Raw genomic sequence first — 24,470 nt, 5'->3', positions numbered from 1 at the left:
AAGTGCATTGATTTAATGCCCCTCTCTGTATTCATTTCTCCTCCAGCTTCCGTCAAGGGTCTGAACGCTGAGGTGGATGGTATGTAAATACAGGCGGCTGGTGATTTCCTCCTGGCAATTGTCCATGCAAAATAATTGTCAAATAACTGGTGGTCAAGGGTTGTATTAAAGATCTGCAACTCAAACCAAGTGTTGTACATAAAGAAAAGGGGGCCCCATGCTAAACATTAAAATGGGCCACTTTCTGCAACAGAATGACACCACCATCGCGCTTACCCCTCAGTGGTGGTGACTACCACTACCTTCCCTTCTTTGAGTCTTGGGTTGATCCCCTGCACCCTTATTTGCTAATGCTGTAGTTCTTTCCACCCATTAAAGAAGGATTCCAAATCTGGTGGTGTTTCCACTCTCCAGAAAAAATGTAGCAGCAGTCTGGGTGGCCTTTATGGTATATACAGTATTACTTCCACCCAAAATCCAAATAATGTAAAGAAGAAAATTAATTGTCACCAAACTGGTTACAAGGTGGTACCGCAAGGAGATTAACTACTAGGTGGCAATGTAAAAGCTACATCTAGATGAATACGCTAAAAACGATGTATATACTATTACTTTCCAGATGTGATCACTAAGTAACCTCCATAGGATGGAAATGTCCTGTTGATGTTGAAGGCACAGTAATTGTGTTTGCAAGATCACTAGGAGCTTTAAGGGCCTCTGACCTTCCTTGTCCTTAAGCCAGAATTCTTTAGCGTGAAAGGGTCTGTGATCAGTGCTGATGACCTTTGGTCAGAACTTAATGATCTTAAAGGGAACCTGTCACCCCCAAAATCGAAGGTGAGCTAAGCCCACTGGCATCAGGGGCTTATCTACAGCATTCTGGAATGCTATAGATAAGCTCCCGATGTATCCTGAAAGATAAGAAAAAGACGTTAGATTATACTCACCTGGGCGGTCCGATCCGATGGGTGTCGCGGTCCGGGGTCTCCCATCTTCATAGGATGACGTCCTCTTCTTGTCTTCTCGCTGCGGCTTTGGCGCAGGCATACTTTGTCTGCCCTGTTGAGGGCAGAGCAAAGTACTGCAGTGCGCAGGTGCCGGGAAAGGTCAGAGAGGGCCAGCGTCTGCGCACTGCCGTACTTTGCTCTGCCCTCAACGGGCAGACAAAGTACGCCTGCACCAGAGCCGCAGCGTGAATACAAGAAGAGGACGTCATCATAAGAAGATGGGAGGCCCCGGACCGCGACGCCCATCGGACCGGACCGCAGCGGGGAACGCCCCTGGGTGAGTATAATCTAACCTCTGTTTCTCATCTTTCAGGATACATCGAGGGCTTATCAACAGCATTACAGTACACTGTAGATAAGCCCCTGATGCCGGTGGGCTTAGCTCACCTTCGATTTTGGGGGTGACAGGTTCCCTTTAACTCTGGCCAATGTATAAACTCAGAATTATTTGGCCTTCAAGTAAAATAGGCCATAGAAATGCATAACTTTTGGATATGGGGCGGATCCCCACCACATCTTAAAACAACCATAACTACAGTAAACCTAGGAACTAGAATAAGTACACAAAACACACTCTTATTGGTTGTCAAACTGGCCACAGCTTTATTTAAATTACAACATTAAAACATCCACAGTATGAGTCAGGTGGAATGCTAGCACATTGGGATTCACAAGTACTGTGATATCACCAGCTGTCTGACATACAGCACCAGGACAGACAGCCACAAAAGGGGGCGGCATGCCCTGGCTTGCCATTCAAGCATAGCCAGTAAACTTTCAGGGCACCAATGACCCTATTATACTCTCTCCTGTGCTTAACCACTGTGCCCACCCTGGATTGACGTTACCATTACAACGTCCTTGAGGCTGGCCAACAAAGCCTAGCCTGTTCACCACCATGAGGTTTTTACCTCCTTTATTAGTTAAAATGAGTCCACCTTAACTTGTCCGCAACTTCCACCTGACTCCTAAACCGCCACCAAGAGGTCATTTGACACCTTAAATGGACTCGACCGCCATCAACCATTTCTACATGCTATGGAAAGACTGTGCCTACAAGTAACACAATTCCAGAGCTCCAACAGCATAATTTTATCACTGCAACTCTACCAAATTATGATCAATAATACTGTAACTAAAGCAAAATAACAGTTACTAGACATCCTGAAATGAGGATCCAATCATGGGGAATGTGAAAATTAAATCATAATATAGGTGGTAGCTACAGTCTGAATACTTGTAAAATGACATCTGTCATGCCTCAAAAACTACAACCACGGCAAAAATTATGGAATCACCGGCCTTGGAGGATGTTCATTCAGTTCCTTAATTTTGTAGAAAAAAAGCAGATCACAGACATGGCACAAAAGTAATTTCAAATGGCAACTTTCTGGCTTTAAGAAACAGTAAAAGAAATCATGAACAAAAAATGTGGTAGTCAGTAATGGTTACTTTTTTTAACCAAGCATAGGGAAAAAATTATGGAATCACTCAATTCTGAGGAAAAATTTATGGAATCATGAAAAACAAGCAAACAAAAAAACACTCCAACACATCAGTAGTATTTTGTTGCACCACCTCTGGTGTGCAGTCTCTGAGGCATGGACTTAATGAGTGTCAAACAGTACTCTTCATCAATCTGGCTCCAACTTTCTCTGATTGCTGTTGCCAGATCAGCTTTGCAGGTTGGAGCCTTGTCATGGACCATCTTCTTCAACTTCCACCAAAGATTTTCAATTGGATTGAGATCCGGACTCTTTGCAGGCCATAACATTGACCTTATGTATCTTTTTCAAGGAATATTTTCACAGTACTTGCTCTATGTCAGGATGTATTATCATCTTGAAAAATGATTTCAGCATCCCCAAACATAAGAAAAGTGTCCAAAATATCAACATAAACTTGCCCCAAACATAAGAAAAGTGTCCAAAATATCAACATAAACTTGTGCATTTATTGAAGATGTAATAACAGCCATCTCCCCAGTGCCTTTACCTGACATGCAGCCCCATATCATCAATGACTGTGGAAATTTGCATGTTCTTTTCAGGCAGTCATCTTTATACATCTCATTGGAATGGCACCAAATAAGTTCCAGCATCATCACCTTGCCCAATGCAGATTCGCGATTCATCACTGAATATGACTTTCATCCAGTCATCCACAGTCCACAATTGCTTTTTCTTAGCCCATTGTAACCTTGTTTTTTTCTGTTTAGGTGGTAATGATGGCTTTCGTTTAGCTTTTCTGTATGTAAATCCCATTTCCTTTAGGCGGTTTCTTACAGTTCGGTCACAGACGTTGACTCCAGTTTCCACCCATTTGTTCCTCATTTGTTTTGTTGTGCATTTCCTGTTTAGAAGACATATTGCTTTAAGTTTCCGGTCTTGACGCTTTGATGTCTTCCTTGGTCTACCAGTATGTTTGCCTTTAACAACCTTCCCATTTAGTTTGTATTTGGTCCAGATTTTAGACACAGCTGACTGTGAACAACCAACATCTTTGCATCATTGCGTGACGATTTACACTCTTTTAAGAGTTTGATAATCCTCTCCTTTGTTTCAATTGACATCTCTCGTGTTGGAGCCATGATTCATGTCAGTCCACTTGGTGCAAAAGCTCTCCAAGGTGTGATCACTAGTGTTGAGCATTCCGATACCGCAAGTATCGGGTATCGGCCGATATTTGCGGTATCGGAATTCCGATACCGAGTTCCGATATTTTTGTGATATCGGGAATCGGTATCGGGATTAAGATTAATGTGTAAAATAAAGAATAAAAATGAAAAATATTGATATACTTACCCTCTGACGCGCCCTGGTCGTCATCGCTGCAACCGCCATGCTTCCCTTCCTAAGAATGAGCGCGTAAAGGGCCTTCGATGATGTCGCGGCTTGTGATTGGTCGCTGAGCGGTCATGTGACCGCTCACGCGACCAATCACAAGCTGCGACGTCATCGAAGGTCCTTAACGCGCTCATTCTTCGGAACGAAAGCAAGGCGGTTGCAGCGGTGACGACCAGGGCGCATCAGAGGGTAAGTATATCAATATTTTTTATTTTTATTCTTTATTTTACACATGAATATGGATCCCAGGGCCTGAAGGAGAGTTTCCTCTCCTTCAGACCCTGGGATCCATTACAGGATACCTTCTGTTATTTGTGTCCCATTGACTTGTATTGGTATCAGATATCGGTATCGGCGATATCCGATATTTTTTGGATATCGGCCGATACCATCCGATACCGATACTTTCAAATATCGGACGGTATCGCTCAACACTAGTGATCACTCCTTTTTAGATGCAGACTAACAAGCAGATCTAATTTGGTGCAGGTGTTAGTTTTGGGTATGAATATTTACAGGGTGATTCCATAATTTTTTCCTCTTAATTGAGTGATTCCATAATTTTTCCCTATGCTTGGTTAAAAAAGTAACCATTACTGACTACCACATTTTTTGTTCTTGATTTCTTTTAGTGTTTCTTAAAGCCAGAAAGTTGCCATTTGAAATGACTTTAGTTTTGTGCCATGTCTGTGATCTGCTTTTTTCTACAAAATTAAACAACTGAATGAACATCCTCAAAGGCCAGTGATTCCATAATTTTTTGCCAGAGATTGTATTATGCTGCATGTATTGTTGCCAGCTCTAATAATTCACCAATTCACAGTTTTTTGGTTCTAGAAACCACCTCTATATACAGTAGCTGTGCTGTGCAGGAATCATTTCTTAAACCCACTTACTACTACTACCGGAAAAGTGATGAGTGTATATATAAAGAGAAAGATATTATAGAGTAATTAAAAGCTATACACAATATAACATCAACATTAAAAACGACCCTTAAGTAATTTTCAAAATATTTGGACATAGTAATTGAAATAAACCTATAGCAGAAAAAAATGTACAAATGCATTATGATGAATAACCCTGCCATGAACTTGTTGTTTTAATGATGACATTCTTTATTAACCGCTCTAACTGGGTTAAAATCATCAGGGAAATCTTGCTTGATTACTTCACCCTTAGTCACTCCACACTGACTAAAGGGCACACAGATTAGGTATACTGTTCTTCAGTTTAATGCACTGCTTTATCCAGAAGACAACCTTAAAACAAACAATAGTTGGTCAATATAAACAGTCAAAATTCGTGCCTCAGCATTCTCAAGTCACATGAACAAGAGAGGGTCAAAATGAACATATCAGTATAACATTGACAAATAAGGAAGCGAATCTATGGAACCCGTGTACCAGCTTTTTTGCACCAACAGCTGCACCTTAGGTCCTCAACCGCACCACACCAGTTCGAGGACCCGCCTGCTTATGCCCTCAACCGCACCAGTTCGAGGACCCTACTGAATGGCGCTACCAATTAAGTTGTCCCGCGGAGACCTCAGCCCAGTCGGGACCCCTTTTATTTAAATTATACTCTGACCACCAAATGAAGCAAATAGAGGGGGGGTAGTTAAACCGCCCCACCAAACGGGTCCCCTACTCCCCCTTCTGCTACCATCACCTGGCTCTCGACAGATCCGTTCCCCACCAAAGATGGTTGCCCCTCCACAGAACAACATTAAACAACATTACCAGCCCTGTTTATTAACATATTCACATTACAAAAAGAACATATCAATATAACCTTGACAAATAAGGAAGCGGGTCTATGGAAGCCATGCACCAGCTTTATTGCACCAACAGCCGCACCTTAGGCCCTCAACCGCACCACACTGTTTTGAGGACCTGCCTGCTTATGCCCTCAACCACACAAGTTCGAGGACCCTATTGAATGGCGCTACCAATTAAATTGTCCTACTGAGACATCAGCCCAGTAGGGACCCCTTTTATTTAAATTATATTCTGACCACCAAATGAAGCAAAAAGAGGGGAGGGGTAGGTAACCGCCCCACCAAACGGGCCCCATACTCCCCCCCTCTGCTACCATCATCTGGCTCTACACAGACCTATTCCCCACCCAAGATAGTTGCCCCTCCACAGAACAACATTAAACAACATTAACTTGACTCTGAAAAAGGAGGAGGGGAATTGAAGGTTCAACCATTTTGAAACTGCAACAACAGCTCCATCATGCCACCCCCAGCCGCACCGCAACTGGCCCAAGGGGACCCAGCAGACTGTTGCCCATACCAAAAATTGTCACGTTGAAACCTCCCTCAGTATGGATCCATTTTCAGTTTTAAGAACAAACCGCTCCACCATGCTACCCCCAATTGCCAAAAACAAATAATTGCTTTTAATTCAGTTCCTGAAATGAATATAATTGAGGATGAAACACCATGTATGCACATGTAAGTTATAGTTTACAACCAGGGTATGCAACAGGTTGATACTGGAAAATCTCCCATCATAAGATTAGATATAGTCAGTGATGGGCAATGTTATGTTGTATGCTGCAACAATAAATGAGGAGAAGCCGCCTGCCCCTCTACAGCAGTTACCGACAGACACAGCCCTCAAATTACCAGCTGCACATAAATAGTAAGAAATATCATATGTAGGTCTAGTATAACCTGCCTGCAGCCATAGGTGCATGTGTAACAGACTGCAAGTTCTGTATCCCAATCAGTCACGCAACGTATATACAATAGACGAGACAGGGCTGAAAACTGGGCCCATGATATGTCCTCCACAGCAAAGTGCAGCATCACACTAGGAGTGCCCGCTGAATGCCCCCGCCATGTGCCGAGTTATTAGTGCCCACTCACTGCCCGCCATGTGCTGAGTTATTAGTGTCCACTTACTGCCCGCCATGTGCTAAGGTATCAGTGCCCCACTAACTGCCCCCATGTGCCGAGTTATTAGTGCCCACTCACTGCCCGCCATGTGCTGAGTTATTAGTGCCCCACTCACTGCCCGCCAGGTGCTGAGTTATTAGTGCCCACTCACTGCCCGCCGTGTGCTGAGTTATTAGTGCCCACTCACTGCCCGCAGTGTGCTGAGTTATTAGTGCCCACTCACTGCCCGCCAGGTGCTGAGTTATTAGTGCCCACTCACTGCCCGCAATGTGCTGAGTTATTAGTGCCCACTCACTGCCCGCCATGTGCTGAGTTATTAGTGCCCACTCACTGCCCACCATGTGCTGAGCTATTAGTGTCCCACTCACCACCCTGCCCTGTGCTGAGTTATTAGTGCCCTCTCACTGCTCGCTGTGTACTGAGTTATTAGTGCCCACTCACTGCCCGCCATGTGCTGAGTTATTAGTGCCCCACTCACTGCCCGCCAGGTGCTGAGTTATTAGTGCCCACTCACTGCCCGCCGTGTGCTGAGTTATTAGTGCCCACTCACTGCCCGCAGTGTGCTGAGTTATTAGTGCCCACTCACTGCCCGCCAGGTGCTGAGTTATTAGTGCCCACTCACTGCCCGCAATGTGCTGAGTTATTAGTGCCCACTCACTGCCCGCCATGTGCTGAGTTATTAGTGCCCACTCACTGCCCACCATGTGCTGAGCTATTAGTGTCCCACTCACCACCCTGCCCTGTGCTGAGTTATTAGTGCCCACTCACTGCCCACCATGTGCTGAGCTATTAGTGTCCCACTCACCACCCTGCCCTGTGCTGAGTTATTAGTGCCCTCTCACTGCTCGCTGTGTACTGAGTTATTAGTGTCCCACTCACCACCCTGCCCTGTGCTGAGTTACTCCCCAAATATTTATTTTATATATGATGAAACATATATAGTAAAGCTCCAGGTAATCCACTCAGGCATGTGCTATCCACCATCTTAGGTAATATAAAAAAAGAACTTGGTGGGTATACACCGATCATACAACATATGAGGGGGACAATATACAGAAACAGGATGGATATGTCAGGCAGGACAGCGTGCCACATGAGAGGACTAAAAGCTGCTATAACTACAGAAAGAAAGAACTAAGCCGGAACTCAGGTCCAGATTATATGTGCGGCAAGGAAAAAACCTGTATAAACAGTATCATTATCCACAGCATGATCCGTATATAGCAGAGTGAGGAGTGATAACATGTACCTCAGGTCTGTATCCATGATAAGTATACAGCAACTAAAAGACCAGAATTATAAGTAATAAGTATAAGTATAAGTTAATGTTTATTCCAAAAAATTGAAGTAATCTTTTTATAGGAAATAACTGAGGGGGTCAGACCACTTAGACTCCCATTGATGCCACAATGGTAATGCGGGAATGAATGGAACAGAGGTCGAGCGTATGCACGTGTTCTCTTTTTAGGATGAGGTTCTGCAGAGCCTGTTTCTTTGGTTTCAGAGCCCCCTATCTAGGGATCACTGGGAGGTTTCAATGATCAGACCCCCATCCCCATTTTTCAATTAACCCTTTCAACAAAAAGAAGTAAATGGATCTGAGATCAATACAAAGTGATTTTAAGGAATATTGCAATATGGTTGTGACTTTTGGGCATGATGTGAGTCACTTACATTATTATTATTATTATTTATTGTTATAGCGCTATTTATTCCATGGCGCTTTACATGTGAGGAGGGGTATACATAATAAAAACAAGTTCAATAATCTTAAACAATAGAAGTCATAACTGGTACAGGAGGAGTGAGGACCCTGCCCGCGAAGGCTCACAATCTACAAGGGATGGGTGAGAATACAGTAGGCTAGTACAGACAATCTTCACATATTCACTAGGGCTTAATGATCCCTTCACTATGTCACCATTATTAGCCATATCAACCATTGAGAAGAGATGTCACACTTGATCCTGAACACGTCATCCCATCATACAGTAACAACGCGGTCACTTTATTTGCCGTGAGAACAGAAATAGAAACACTTTTAAGATCCTGTCATTTCCCAGTGGACTTTGTCTTAATCTTATAAAAATCCAGAGAGATGGAGTAGAAGGAAGAGATCATGTCGCACTCGGGGGATGGAGCACATTATTTATCCATGAGATTTAGATGACCTGATTACATAAAGGATATTTTTAGTCCTGTCTTACCATAGACCTTGTGGAAGCGTTTCTAACTTTATCAAATGTGTTATTTTCCCACATTAACATTTTGTGCTAATATCTATCTATATCTGTCTATCTACAACAGGTGAACTAAATATTGAACATGTCACCAATTTTCTATGTAAATATATTTCTAAAGGTGCTATGAAATGAAATTCTCACTAGATGTCGATAATAACCCATCCAATCCACAAAGGAATTAAAATAAAACAATATATGTCAATAAATTGATACTGTGTGTGTAATAATGAGATTTCTTTCTAATTACTGATAGATTTCAGTTGGTGTCATGGCTTTCCATGGCGTTTTGCACCTCTTTTTCTTTGTGTTCAATCCTTTTTCCCTGCGTCATTTTTCATTTTTACACATAACTTAATTTATGAACAGCTATGGTTTAATTTCTTTGCCTGCGTGGATTGGATGGGTTGTTACTGACATCTGGTGATGATTTCATGTCAATAGCATCTTTAGAAATATATTTACCTAGAAAATTGGTCATGTGATCCATGCTTATTTCTATCTATCTATCTATCTATCTATCTATCTATCTATCTATCTACTATATAATTGTCTATGGGTCACTTCCGTCTTTCTGTCTTTCCTTCTTTCTGTCACGGATATTCATTAGTCGTGGCCTCTGTCTGTCATGAAAATCCAAGTCGCTGATTGGTCGCGGCAAAACAGCCACGACCAATCAGCGACGGGCACAGTCCGGAAGAAAATGGCCGCTGCTTACTCCTCGCAGTCAGTGCCCAGCACCCGCATACTCCCCTCCAGTCACCGCTCACACAGAGCTAATGCCGGCGGTAACGGACCGCATTATGCCGCGGGTAACGCATCAATAGTAAAAAAATGTAATGTTTAACATAATAAACAAAAAACCTGCTATTCTCACCCTCCGTAGTCCGCGGAACCACACGCGCCTGCCGCCATCTTCCGTTCCCGGCGATGCATTGCGAAATTACCCAGAAAACTTAGCAGTCTCGCGAGACTGCTAAGTCATCTGGGTAATTTCGCAATGCATCCTGGGAACGGAAAATGGCGGCAGCCGCGCGTGTATCGCCGGAGCTTTGCTGGATCCCAGGGGTGAGTATATAACTATTTTTCATTTTAATTATTTTTTTTTACAGTAATATGGTGCCCACACTGCAGTATACTACGTGGGCTGTGTTAGATGCCGCGTGGCTGCTATATACTACATAGGCAGTGTTATATACTATGTGGGCTGTGTGATATACTCCGTGGGCTGTGCTATATACTGCGTGGGCTGTGCTATATATTACGTGGCCACTGTTATATACTGCGTGGGCAGTGTTATATACTACGTGGCTGCTATATACTGCGTGGGCAGTGTTATATACTACGTCGCTGCTATATACTGCGTGGGCTGTGCTATATATTACGTGGCCAGTGTTATATACTGCGTGGCCTGTGTTATATACTATGTCGCCTGTGTTATATACTGCGTGGCTGCTATATACTGCGTGGGCTGTGTTATATAGTACGTGGCTGTGTTATATACTGCGTGGCCACTGTTATATATTGCGTGGCATCGGGTATTCTACAATATGTATGTATATAGCAGCCACATAGTATATAGCACAGGTCACGTAGTATTTTGTCTGCTATATATTACATGGCTCCTATATACTACGTGGCCTGTGCTATATACTATGTGGCTGCTATATACATACATAAATACATATTCTAGAATACCCGATGCGTTAGAATTGGGCCACCATCTAGTGATCATCTATCTATCTATATATATACTGTATATATATATATATATATATATATATATATATATATATATATATACAGTGCCTTGTGAAAGTATTCGGCCCCCTGCAACTTTTCAACCTTTTCCCACATATTGTGCTTCAAACATAAAGATACCAAATGCAAATTTTTGGTGAAGAATCAACAGCAAGTGGAAAACAATTGTGAAGTTGAACAAAATTTATTGGTTATTTTAAATTTTTGTGGAAAATCAAAAACTGAAAAGTGGGGCATGCAATATTATTCGGCCCCTTTAACTTAATACTTTGTTGCGCCACCTTTTGCTGCGATTACAGCTGCTGGGGTATGCCTCTATCAGTTTTGTACATCGTGAGACTGAAATTCTTGCCCATTCTTTCTTGGAAAACAGCTCGAGCTCAATGAGGTTTGATGGAGATCGTTTGTGAACCGCAGTTTTCAGCTCTTTCCACAGATTCTCGATTGGATTGAAGTCTGAACTCTGACTTGGCCATTCTAACACCTGGATACGATTATTTGTGAACCATTCCATTGCAGATTTTGCTTTATGTTTGGGATCATTGTCTTGTTGGAAGACAAATCTCCATCCCAGTCTCAGGTCTTTTGCAGTCTCTAACAGGTTTTTTCAAGAATGGTCCAGTATTTGGCTCCATCCATCTTCCCATCAATTTTAACCATGTTCCCTGTCCCTGCTGAAGAAAAAGCAGGCCCAAACCATGATGCTGTCACCACCATATTTGACAGTGGGGATGGTGTGTTTAGGGTGAGTTGTGTTGCCTTTATGACAAACATATCGTTTGGCATTGTTGCCAAAAAGTTGGATTTTGGTTTCATCTGACCAGAGCACCTTCTTCCACATGTTTGGTGCGTCTCCCAGGTGGCTTGTTGCAAACTTTAAACAACACTTTTTATGGATCTCTTTGAGAAATGGCTTTCTTCTTGCCACTCTTCCATAAAGGCCAGATTTGTGCAGTGTATGACTGATTGTTGTCCTATGGACAGACTGTCCCACCTCAGCTGTAGATCTCTGCAGTTCATCCAGAGTGATCATGGGCCTCTTAGCTGCATCTCTGTTCAGTCTTCTCCTTGTTTGAGATGAAAGTTTAGAGGGATGGCCGGGTCTTGGTAGATTTGCAGTGGTATGATACTCCTTCCATTTCAATATGATCGCTTGCACAGTGCTTCTTGGGATGTTTAAAGTTTTGGAAATCATTTTGTATCTAAATCCGGCTTTAAACTTCTCCACAACAGTATCACGGACCTGCCTGTTGTGTTCCTTGGTCTTCATGATGCTCTCTGTGCTTCAAACAGAACCCTGAGACTATAACAGAGCAGGTGCATTTATACGGAGACTTGATTACACACAGGTGGATTATATTTATCATCATTAGGCATTTAAGACAACATTGGATCATTCAGAGATCCACAATGAACTTCTGGAGTGACTTTGCTGCACTGAAAGTAAAGGGGCTGAATAATATTGCATGCCCAACTTTTCAGTTTTTGAATTTCCACAAAAATGTAAAATAACCAATAAATTTCGTTCAACTTCACAATTGTGCTCCACTTGTTGCTTGATTCTTCACCAAAAATGTACATTTGGTAGCTTTATGTTTGAAGCTTGATATGCGGGAAAAGGTTGAAAAGTTCTAGGGGGCCAAATACTTTTGCAAGGCACTATATATATATATATATATATATATATATATATATATATATATACATATATACTAGATGGTGGCCCGATTCTAACGCATCGGGTATTCTACAATATGCATGGCCATGCAGTATATTGCTCAGCCCACGTAGTATATTGCCCAGCCACATAGTATATTGCCCAGCCACATAGTATATTGCACAGCCACATAGTATATTGCCCAGCCACATAGTATATTGCACAGCCACATAGTATATTGCCCAGCCACATAGTATATTGCCCAGCCACATAGTATATTGCCCAGCCACGTAGTATATTGCCCAGCCACGTAGTATATTGCCCAGCCACGTAGCATATTGCCCAGCCACATAGTATATTGCCCAGCCTTGTAGTATTTTGCCCAGCCACGTAGTATACTGCCAACAGCCACGTAGTATATTGCACAGCCACGTAGTATATTGCCAACAGCCACGTAGTATATTGCACAGCCACGTAGTATATTGCACAGCCACGTAGTATATTGCCCAGTGACATAGTATATTGGCCAGTTATGTAGTATACAGCACAGAGCCACGTAGTATATTGCACAGCTACGTAGTATATTGCCCAGTCATGTAGTATATTGCCCAGCTACGTAGTATACAGCACAGAGCCACGTAGTATATTGCACAGTGACATAGTGTACAGCACAGAGCCACGTAGTATATTTCCCAGCCATGTAGTATATTGCCCAGTGACGTAGTATACAGCACAGAGCCACGTAGTATATTGCCCAGCCACGTAGTATATTGCCCAGTGACGTAGTATACAGCACAGAGCCACGTAGTATATTGCCCAGCCACGTAGTATATTGCCCAGTGAAGTAGTATACAGCACACAGCCACGTAGTATATTGCCCAGTGACGTAGTATACAGCACAGAGCCACGTAGTATATTGCCCATCTACGTAGTATATTGCACAGCGACATAGTAAACAGCACAGAGCCATGTAGTATATTGCCCAGTGACGTAGTATATAGCACAGAGCCACGTAGTATATTGCCCAGTGACGTAGTATACAGCACAGAGCCACGTAGTATATTGCCCAGCTACATACTATATTTCCCAGTGACGTAGTATACAGCACAGAGCCACATAGTATATTGCACAGCGACATAGTATACAGCACAGAGCCACGTAGTATATTGCACAGCTACGTAGTATATTGCCCAGCTACGCAGTCTATTGCCCAGTGATGTAGTATACAGCACAGAGCCACATAGTATATTGCCCAGTGACATAGTATACATCACAGAGCCACGTAGTATATTGCCCAGTGACGTAGTATACAGCACAGAGCCACGTAGTATATTGCCCTGCTACGTAGTATAGTGCCCAGTGACGTAGTATACAGCACAGAGCCACGTAGTATATTGCCCAGTGACGTTGTATACATCACAGAGCCACGTAGTATATTGCCCACCTACGTAGTATATTTCCCAGTGACGTAGTATACAGCACAGAGCCACGTAGTATATTGCACAGCGACATAGTATACAGCACAGAGCCACGTAGTATATTGCACAGCTACGTAGTATACAGCACAGAGCCACGTTGCTACCAAGATAGATATATATCTACAGCCAGATTGGCTAGTGTACCTTTTATAGCTTATTGGTTCATAACATGGCACCACATCCTTGTCATAAATAGATACTGTTTAATGTATTAGTCAGTCGACTGTTTTTGGATCACCTATGGCAGAGATGTCCCTTGTTTTGTGGTTCTAGTACCCTGTTCTATTATTATTTGTTGTTGTCTTTTAGACCAATTAATAAACTTGTTTTTATATTGTACCCTGGTGAGATCAGTTTTCTTATGTTATGGTCACACCCCCAGTGATTGAGCACAGAGCTACATAGTATATTGCACAGCAACATAGTATACAGCACAGAGCCACGTAGTATATTGCCCAGTTACGTAGTATACAGCACAGAGCCACGTAGTATATTGCACAGCGACATAGTATACAGCACAGAGCCACGTAGTATATTGGCCAGTGACGTAGTATATTGCCCAGCCATGTATGTCACAGGTTAAAAAATAAAAAATAAACATACTCACCTAACGATCCGAGGGCCCCTTGTAGTTGAACATACTCACCATTCTAGTCGCTGCTCCTCAGCGTCCTGTCTCTTGGCCTCCTGGGATCCAATGGCGCTGTGTCGATGGGCGCGCGGCTGCCACCATCTTCCGTTCCCAGGATGCTTTGCGAAATTACGCCGATGACTTAGCGGTCTCGCGAGACCGCTAGGTCTTCTGGGTGATTTCGCAAAGCATCGCTGGGAAAGGAAGGTGGCGGCAGGCGCAAGCGCCTCAGCGGACAACGGAGGGTGAGTATAGCAGGTTTTTTGCTTTTTTTAACATTACTTTTTTTTACTATTGATGCCGCATAGGCAGCATCAATAGTAAAAGGTTGGGGACACACAGGGTTAATAGCGGCAGTAACGGAGTGCGTCACCCGCAGCATAACGCGGTCCGTTACTGCCGGCATTAACCCTGTGTTAGCGGTGACCGGAGGGGAGTATGGAGCGGGCGCCGGGGAGAGTGACTGCGGGGAGCGGGCGCCAGGGACACTGCGGGGAGTATGGAGTGGGCACTGGGGACACTGCGGGGAGCGAGGAGTATGGAGCGGGCACCGGGGACACTGCGGGGAGTACAGAGTAGGCGCCAGGGGAAACTGCGGGGAGTGGGGAATATGGAACGGGTGCCGGCCACTGACTGCGGGGAGTAAGGAGCGGCCATTTTCTTCCGTACTGTGGCCGTCGCTGATTGGTCGTGGCTGTTTTGCGGCGACCAATCAGCGACTTGGATTGCCATGATAGACAGAGGCCGCGACCAATGAATATCCGTGACAGACAGACAGAAGGACAGACGGAAGTACCCCTTAGACAATTGTATAGTAGATATATATATAATTTTTATTATTATTATAAAGCTGATAATTCAGTAGATAAAAAGTCAATTTAAGCTTCAGTTTAGGCCAAGTTAATTTTATATTTTTGTCTTGTGTTATATTTATTTTTGATTTTCATTCGTTATTTTTTTTAGATATTGATCTAGGCTTCATAAAGATAATAAATCTGCTTATGCAAGAATGTGATGACTTTGTAGCCTATTAAGAAAAATTATTATTCCTTTTCTAATAAAGAAAAGACATTGTTAGAGGAAAAATACAATAACATCCAAAAAGTATACCGAGAAATTACTGTGAAAAGTGTGCCGTGTAGCAGGTTTTGTGTGCTTTATGGTAGCTGCAATGGATAGTAGCTAATGCTAAAGAAAATATTAATAGACTAAAATGTAATACAGATCCTTAGGCAGAAACCAGAGCAAGTAAGGAGAGAAACAATCAGAAATTAGTATGTGTCTACAGCAGAACATACATCAGTCATTAAATCCCCCACCTGATAATGATCAGGAGACGACTCTGCGGACCCCCCCCCCCCCCCCTCCAATGACAATATTATATGTTTTCTAAGGCTCTGTTCACATGTCCAGTAGCTATTTCTGCTTTTAAATAGAATATAGTATAGTACAGTCCAAGATGTATTCATTTGAATGGGGACTGGGACTAAGATGCATCATAATGGATGATCATTTATTATGTTATGTATTGGATGCAATTTTTGACCTTATGCACATGTTCAGGATTTGCACAAGAAAATGTTGCTGCTAATCCTGATGTGGTATCAGGAAAAATTCAGCATAAAATATGTGCATTTTAGCCATGCGGATTTTGCCCTACTCATTATTATCGGTGAAATTTGAATGCTCAAAATTCAATCAATCAAAATCACTTAAAGAATTGACGTGCTGTAGATTTAAATCTGCTGCAAATCACCAAAGAAAAAATAAGCAGTGGGTGCAGGAGAATTCAGGAATCTCATTACATTTTTCGGGAAGTAGGAAATCCTTGAGGTTTTATGATAAAACTGGACAGAAACAATACAACAACAAAAAAGCAACAAGTGCACTTTCCCTTAACTTCTTACATGTGCCAATTGCTGACAGTGGCATTTAAGTGCCGCGAGCTGTCCCTGATGCAGTCACACAGAGCTGATGGGTTGCTTTTACAGCCGGTAACCATCGGAAAATCCTTGTGAATGACTATACTGACCATACCCTCAAATGATACTAAGCCGACTCTCTCGCCCAAATCCTTGAATGATAACGAGATTACTATGCTAATCCCGTCTTAGTTCTATATAGACTGAGATTTGAGCATAAGGCAAGAAATTTCAGTCTATTGTGTGTGATCTGGTAGTCAGTTAATGATTTAGAGATGGCTTTGCTGACTCTGTCCTGATCTACACTGCAAAGCTGTGTGAGCTGGAAAAAATAAAAAGTGTGTGCTTATTGTGTGTGCTCCAGTGTACTGATACTTGAATATTTCATTGCTTAGAGTACGGTAGTTCTGTTCCTGTGCTAATATGTACAACTACAGTGTTATTGGCAGATCAGGTAACAGGGACACAAGTCATTAATGAATTGTACATCTCCTGGGATCTGATGCGCACATGATGGGTCTCATTACATCTAATTGCACTGGAATTTTGTTCTAGTCATTAATCAGGAGGGGAGAGGTAGAGTTCTACAGATGGATGGGCTTTATAGAGCCCCATAAGTAACTGGTGAAGCTGAGAGAGCTCGGATTCATTGTTATTCCTCAGTCTCTGTCTCGTAGAGCAGAGCGCGGACTGCAGGCATAAAAAGACTTCTATTGATTCCTCGCTGTTTAGCCGTAATCGATGCACTCCGCTGTTACTGAGCTAAACGACTCGTCACTTTAAGGCCTGTTTGCTAAACAGACAACAGTCAAGTATAATATAATTACTCCTAAGGAACGTCTCCAGGTTGCTCAAATGTGAGAAATGCAAAAAGTTAAGGCCACTACTCGGTGACTTTCTCTTTTACTTTATATCGGCAACTTGAAAGTCTGCAAACGATGGTGAGTAATTCTACTGTGTAATATAAATAATCCCTTTTTGTCCCTAGATGACATGAAGATCACATATTGTCCTGCTGCTAAGATCGTCAGCAACCAGTAGTATACTGATGTTGCTCAGTTTCCCTGCAGCGCCGCCACAGAAGAATTTAAGCATTACACTGCTCTCGCAAAGATGATGCAACGACGACATGGTCTACCAAAGATCCCCTTTAATCCTTTTCCAACTTTTGTGTGCTTCCTGTAATCTTGCTGATACAAAAGGATCCCTAATGATTGGGATCGGAGAATATTCCTCCATAGGGATTGACTGACACATGGGTGGTGCTACCTTTATCATTTCCTCATCAGCCTTGTAATTCCCAGGGCTGACGGTTGTGACAGCTCTGAACCTAGATGAGGATTAGGATCCTTTATTAAAGGGGTTTTCTGGTGTCAGAATAAACCTGTCCACCTGCTGCAAACTGTGCTTTATAAACCCTTCCCAGGTCCAGCACTGAGTTTCTGCCAGTGTCTGTTATTTGTGGGGCAGAAATCACGTCTACAGCACTGCAGCCAATCACTGAGCTCAGTAGTTCTGCCCGAGTTGACGAAATGCCCCACTCAGGGCCACTGAGCTCACTGATTGGCTGCAGTGCTGTAGACATGACATCAGCATTGCAGCCAATACCAGACAACGGGAGCAGAAGACATGATGGTGTTAGACAGGGGTAAGGTGAGTAAAGAATAGTTTTTGTTTTTTTAGAACAATCTTCCGCTATGCGCTAGGAGTTTTCTAAAACCAAAAATCCCCTTTAGTGTCTGTTTTAACAGAAAAACTTATCTTTCTAATAAAAATCTGAATTAATATATTTAAAGGATTTTTTTTTCAAAATCACAAGTCATCCATTAGATATTGGATAACTTTCTGAATGCTGGATGCTCGGCTTCCACTCCATCCATTGTATGAGGCTATGAGAAAAAGACAAGTAAAGCCCTCAGCTATTTTGGGCAGGCCCTTTGACTTTCCAGTTATGGGAAAACCCTCTTAATTTACTGAAATCTTTTCAATGTAACTTATTTTTGTAACTTTTTGAAAGTTAAATTATTATTATGCTTATTCCTACTTTTCGTCATGTTTTTCCTGTTATTATTTTTATTATTATGTATCAATCAAAATCTCTTTCTTGATAGTTTTAGCGAAGCAGTTAGAAAGTATTGACCAGTACCGGAAATCTTTCAAGAGTAAACACCCCAAACCATCGCCGAGGGAAGAGCTGTTTATGAAGCAGTTAAAGGTAAGTAGTTTTTCTAGTTATTACTGCATATATTATATGTGGACTTATACGGGGTGGAGAGGAGAGAGCCTAGAATATTACAGGGATTTTTGACCCATATAAAACAGTTGTTTCAATGTTTTTAAAATTCTAATTATTTACGATTACTAAAATACCCCAAGTTGGCGCCATTCCATTCCACATCAGACTCAGCAACGGAGCATCCTCTCACACTAGGGTAGCATGCAACTAGTGGTGGGAAGGCTGCCTAACTCACTTCATCCAATAAGCCAGTCCACTTTGCCATTATGGCTGATGCAGAGACAGAGAAGGGGGCTATCTGGCCCAGTTCATTAACTAAGCCAAGTCCCTTCTTCTTTACGGTTAATGCAGAGACAAAGAATGGGTCTATCTGGCTCAATTAGGTCAGCCCAGCCCCTAACCAGATCATGCAGAGACAGCTAATGAACTAAGCCAAATAGGCAGCCACATTCTTTGTCTCTGCATCAGCCATAATGACAACGGGGGATGACTTAGCTAAGGGACTAAGTTATAAAGCCCCTTTCTCTGTCGCGGCATGATCTGTGATGGATAAGGGGCATGGCTTAGCCATACAGCCAGACCCATTCTTTGGCTTAGCTATTGCACTAAGCCATACAACCAGCCCCATACTCTGCCTCTGTATTATCAGTGATGGAGAAGGAGCTAGGCTTAGTTAATGAACTAAGCCATACAACCAGCCCCATTTTCTAAGTCATGCACAGACAAGGAAGGGTTCCCAGTTCATTAGCCAAGCCTAGTCAAATCTAAATTAGAGCTAAGGCAGAGACAGAGAATGAGGCAGGCTGCATAGCTCAGCCCCCTTCTCTTTTACAGCTGATGGACAGACAGAGAAGTCAGCGGTCTAGCTCAGTTCATTAGACTAGCCTGTCCTCTTCTCGTTTCCAGCTAATGCAGAGACCGATATGAGGGCTTGTTCAGCTAAAGAACTGACTCATGCAGCCATCCTTCTCTGTCTGAGCATCGGCTGTTATAGAGAATGGGGCTGGCTGTCTGACTCAGTTCATCAGCCAGGCCAGCTCCCTTCTCTATTATGATGCCGACACAGGAAGTTGGAAGAAGCTTAAGTTCTGTGGTAGAACAAACCCTGAAGAACTTTTTTTTTTGTGGCTGGACAACCCTTTGAAGACAATGAATATATGTGACTACAAATATTTCGTTTATACTGAGATTTGCCCACAGTACATTACAGCCATGGTTCTTTTTTTTTTTAAAGGGACACCTCCAACATGACTGGGGCTTAGACTGATCATAACTTAAGTTCATGTGATTTTGAAAGATCATGTGGTGGAGATGAGACATCCAATGACACTGGAAATGCCCTTGAAAGATAATGCACTAATCGCTATGAAGTTGTGCAAAATAATTATCTTTTCACCAAACTCATATTATTCATCCTAGGAAACAGTAGAAGTTTACAACGCCCAGCACGCCGACCTCACCAAGAAAGCTGCTGAAATGAAGAAGCTATACTCTGAGGTTTTGGTAAATATCACATAGAGTAGAATATATGTGAGGTTATTGTAGGGCAGCACGGTGGCGCAGTGGTTAGCACTACAGCCTTGCAGCGCTGGGGTCCTGGGTTCTAATCCCACCCAGGACAACATTTGCAAAGAGTTTGTATGTTCTCTCCGTGTTTGCGTGGGTTTCCTCCGGGTACTCCGGTTTCCTCCCACATTCCAAAGACATACTGATAGGAATTCAAGATTGTGAGCCCAATCGGGGACAGAGATGATAATGTGTGCAAACTGTAAAGCGCTGCAGAATATGTTAGTGCTATATAAAAATAAAGATTATTATTATTATAGAGATGTTTGACCCTGCAGAAATATTCATATCTGGTATTTTTTTTATGGAAACCAACTCCATCTCAAACAAACCCCAACTAACCTGAGGTTCTCCAATTGTGATGAAACTACAAAGTCAAAGATGTCAAATGCCCATCTGACTACCTCACTTGTGACTTCACTTTCACGAATGATTCCATACTCCATACCATAAAATGCTTCCTTCTTCCTTAGAACAGCTCTCACTAAAGATTGAGCACAAACTGATTACAGGGTGTCACTTATTGACCAGCTGTAATCTATGAGGGAACAATGTGGTTGATTCTTTTCTATAGTATAAATGAAGTATTGCATTGTAGCTACTAAAATTAGTGTACTGCCCATCCAAAATGTGTCTATTGTTCATGTTCTCTTCCTCTCTGAAGAGGTTATTTGCATATATAAATTTCCAGTGGAGAATTGCATAGCCTATTAGTCACCTTACACCAGCTTGGCACATATCACAATGCCCCTCCTTAGACTCCAATTAAGGGCATTTCACCTTCCTAAAGTAGGAACTTCGATTTTGCACTCCGAAGAACAGGTATGCAATTGGAGTGTCTGGTTTGGTTTTTTATCCCAAGTCATGTGTCGATACTGACTTTTGGAATTGCTTCTTCCAATAGAGTTCCTGTCCTCTTCCTAAAGAGGCTATGTGCATAAGTATCTGCCCATGTAATGCAAGAATATGCCTAGAATACAATATGCCATAGCCTGAGTAACAACTACATGCCAATTTCATATCTCTAGAGAATACAATGTAGGAGAACGTGGTCAAATTCTGCGCTGCTGAATCATGTAGTCCAAAGGTATTGTTAAAAAGTGGTCTTTATTCAACGCGTTTCTGAGTTTCAAAGAACTCCTTTATCAGGATATACCACATAAGAATTTCCTGATGAAGGAGTTCTTTGAAACTCAGAAACGCGTTGAATAAAGACCACTTTTTAACAATACCTTTGGACTACATGATTCAGCAGCGCAGAATTTGACCACGTTCTCCTACATTGTATTCCCAAGGGCCGGTCCCTGGTGGATCCGCAGTAGCAAATCTTTCCAATGCTTGTCTTAAGCTACGTCTGGTGAGTCTTTTACCTTGCATTGACTGCTTAATCTCGGATAAAATCCTATTGCGCTATTTTCTTCCAACAGTTTTCATAATTTCATATCTCTGTCATTTCAAACCAATTTTTAAGATATGTTCTATTTTTTTTTAAACCATGTCATGTCATGAGAGAAAAACTCTCACGGTGCTAGCGTGATCTCACTGAGGTCATGGCAGTTCAGCCCAGCTGGTAACGCAGCCTCAGTGACCGGAGGTAATCTCGATGACGCCACCACGGGTCACTGAGGCTGTGGTTGCAGCAGTTCAGTCACCAGTGGTTATCAACCTGGACGGTCGCATCTTGGCTCCGTACAGGTTGAAAACTGTTTATTCCCCAGACATGGAGTAAAGCGTGGGACTGAACGCCAGAGAGCTGAGGGATATGGTTGTTTTTTATTTTTGGCCTTGTTACAGAAGATGAGATCTTCGATGGAATAGGCATTAAATGAGTAAAACTGTGTTTGCTATCTACTATATAATTGTCTAAGGGTCACTTCCGTCTGTCTGTCACGGATATTCATTGGTCGCGGCCTCTGTCTGTCATGGAATCCAAGTCGCTGATTGGTCTCGCCAGCTGCCTGTCATGGCTGCCGCGACCAATCAGCGACGGCCACAGTCTGGTGGAAAAATGGCCGCTCCTTCCCCCCCCCCCCCGCAGTCAGTGCCCGCTCTGTACTCCCCTCCAGTCAGCGCTCACACAGGGTTAATGGCAGCGTTGACCGCGGTGTAACGCACTCAGTTAACGCTGCTATTAACCCTGTGTGACCAACTTTTTACTATTCATGCTGCCTACGCAGCATGAATAGTAAAAAGATCTAATGTTAAAAATAATTAAAAAATAAAAAATAGTTACATACTCACCTTCCGGAGCCCCCGGATCGAAGCGGCCAGTTACCGATGCTCCTCGCAACGCCCCGGTGACCGCTCCATGCATTGCGGTCTCGCGAGATGATGACGTGCAGTCTCCTGAGACCGCTACGTCATCATCTCGTGAGACCACAATGCACACTTCAGACCGGAGCACGCGAGGAGCATCGGTAACCGGCCGCTTCGATCTGGGGGCTTCGGAAGGTGAGTATGTAACTATTTTCTATTTTAATTCTTTTTTTTAACATTAGATCTTTTTACTATTCATGCTGCAGGGTTATGGTGCATACTACATTACTGGCCAATATACTACGTGACTGGCCAATATACTACGTGACTGGGCAGTATACTATGTGGCTCTGTGCTGTATACTACGTGACTGGGCAATATACTATGTGGCTGGGCAATATACTATGTGGCTGGGCAATATATTATGTGGCTGGGCAATATACTACGTGGCTGGGCAATATACTATGTGGTTGGGCAATATACTACGTGATTGGGCAGTATACTACGCAATATACTACGTGGCTTGGCAATATACTATGTGGCTGAGCAATATATTATGTGGCGGGGCAATATACTACGTGGCTGGGCAATATACTACGTGGTTGGGCAATATACTGCGTGGCTGGGCAATATACTACATGGTTGGGCAATATACTGCGCGGCTGGGCAATATACTGTGTGGCTGGGCAATATACTACGTGGCTGGGCAATATACTACGTGGCTGGGCAATATACTACGTGGCTGGGCAATATACAATGTGGTTGGGCAATATACTACGTGACTGGGCAATATACTACGTGGCTGGGCAATATACTACGTGGTTGGGCAATATACTACGTGACTGGGCAATATACTACGTGACTGGGCAATATACTACGTGGCTGGGCAATATACTACGTGGTTGGGCAATATACTACGTGACTGGGCAATATACTACGTGACTGGACAATATACTACGTGGCTGGGCAATATACTACGTGACTGGGCAATATACCATGTGACTGGACAATATACTACGTGGCTGGGCAATATACTACGTGACTGGGCAATATACCATGTGACTGGGCAATATACTACGTGACTGGGCAATATACTATGTGGCTGGGCAATATACTACGTGGCTGGGCAATATACTACGTGGTTGGGCAATATACTACGTGGCTGGGCAATATACTACATGACTGGGCAATATACTACATGACTGGGCAATATACTATGTGGGCTGTGCAATGTACTATGTGGACATGCATCTTCTAGAGTACCCGATGCGTTAGAATCGGGCCACCATCTAGTTTTTAAATAAAAAAGTAAAAGTGTGTTTTGTTTTATAAAATACTTTATTATGTGTGTGTTTATTTACCATACAACTATAGGATTAGTAATGGATAGGTGTCTTATAAATGCCTCTCCTTTGCTAATCTGTGGGCTTGATGTCACCGGACAATACAAAGGTAACATAAGCCCCACAAATATTAACCCCACTTGCCACTGCTACCGGGCAAGGGGAAAGAGCTGAGCAAAGCGCCAGAATTGGCACATCTAATGGATGTGCCTTTTCTGGGCCGCTGTGGGCTGCTATTTTTAGTCTGGGGGGGGGGGGGGGGCAAAATCCATGGCCCCTTACCAGCCTGATAATACCAGCTGTCTGCTTTAGGAAGGCTGGTTGTCAAAAATGGGGAGAACCCTATACTGTTTTTTTTTCAAATTATTTATTTAAATAATTGAAAAATATGGCGTGGGGACCCCTTTATTCGTGATAACCTGTTTTGCTGAAGCTGATAGCTGAGGGTTGCAGCCCCCAGCTGTGAGTTTTATCTGGCTGGTTATCAAAAATACAGGGGAACCCACGCCGTTTTGTTTTTACATTATTTATTTACAGCACAGGAGCCGGCTAATGAATACTCCCATCAGCCTCTCCTCTCGCTGTTATTAGCGGCAGTAGGTGTCGGATGATGGGAGCA

General features: G+C 42.9%; 1 protein-coding gene across 2 annotated transcripts in view; it reads left to right on the top strand.

Moving 5' to 3' along the window:
• Nucleotides 1–24,470, top strand: part of LOC138664323 (formin-H-like) — a 268,459-nt gene that overhangs the window by 240,260 nt on the left and 3,729 nt on the right. For both annotated transcript variants that reach the window (XM_069750931.1, XM_069750930.1), the window contains 3 exons: nt 47–79; nt 18,562–18,665; nt 20,106–20,189. In XM_069750931.1, coding sequence (XP_069607032.1) covers nt 47–79; nt 18,562–18,665; nt 20,106–20,189 — 221 coding nt within the window. The remainder of the gene's footprint in view (nt 1–46; nt 80–18,561; nt 18,666–20,105; nt 20,190–24,470) is intronic.

Source organism: Ranitomeya imitator, chromosome 2 (assembly GCF_032444005.1).
Source record: "Ranitomeya imitator isolate aRanImi1 chromosome 2, aRanImi1.pri, whole genome shotgun sequence".
NCBI classification, from domain to species: domain Eukaryota; kingdom Metazoa; phylum Chordata; class Amphibia; order Anura; family Dendrobatidae; genus Ranitomeya; species Ranitomeya imitator.
This window is presented reverse-complemented; position numbering and strand designations above follow the sequence as displayed.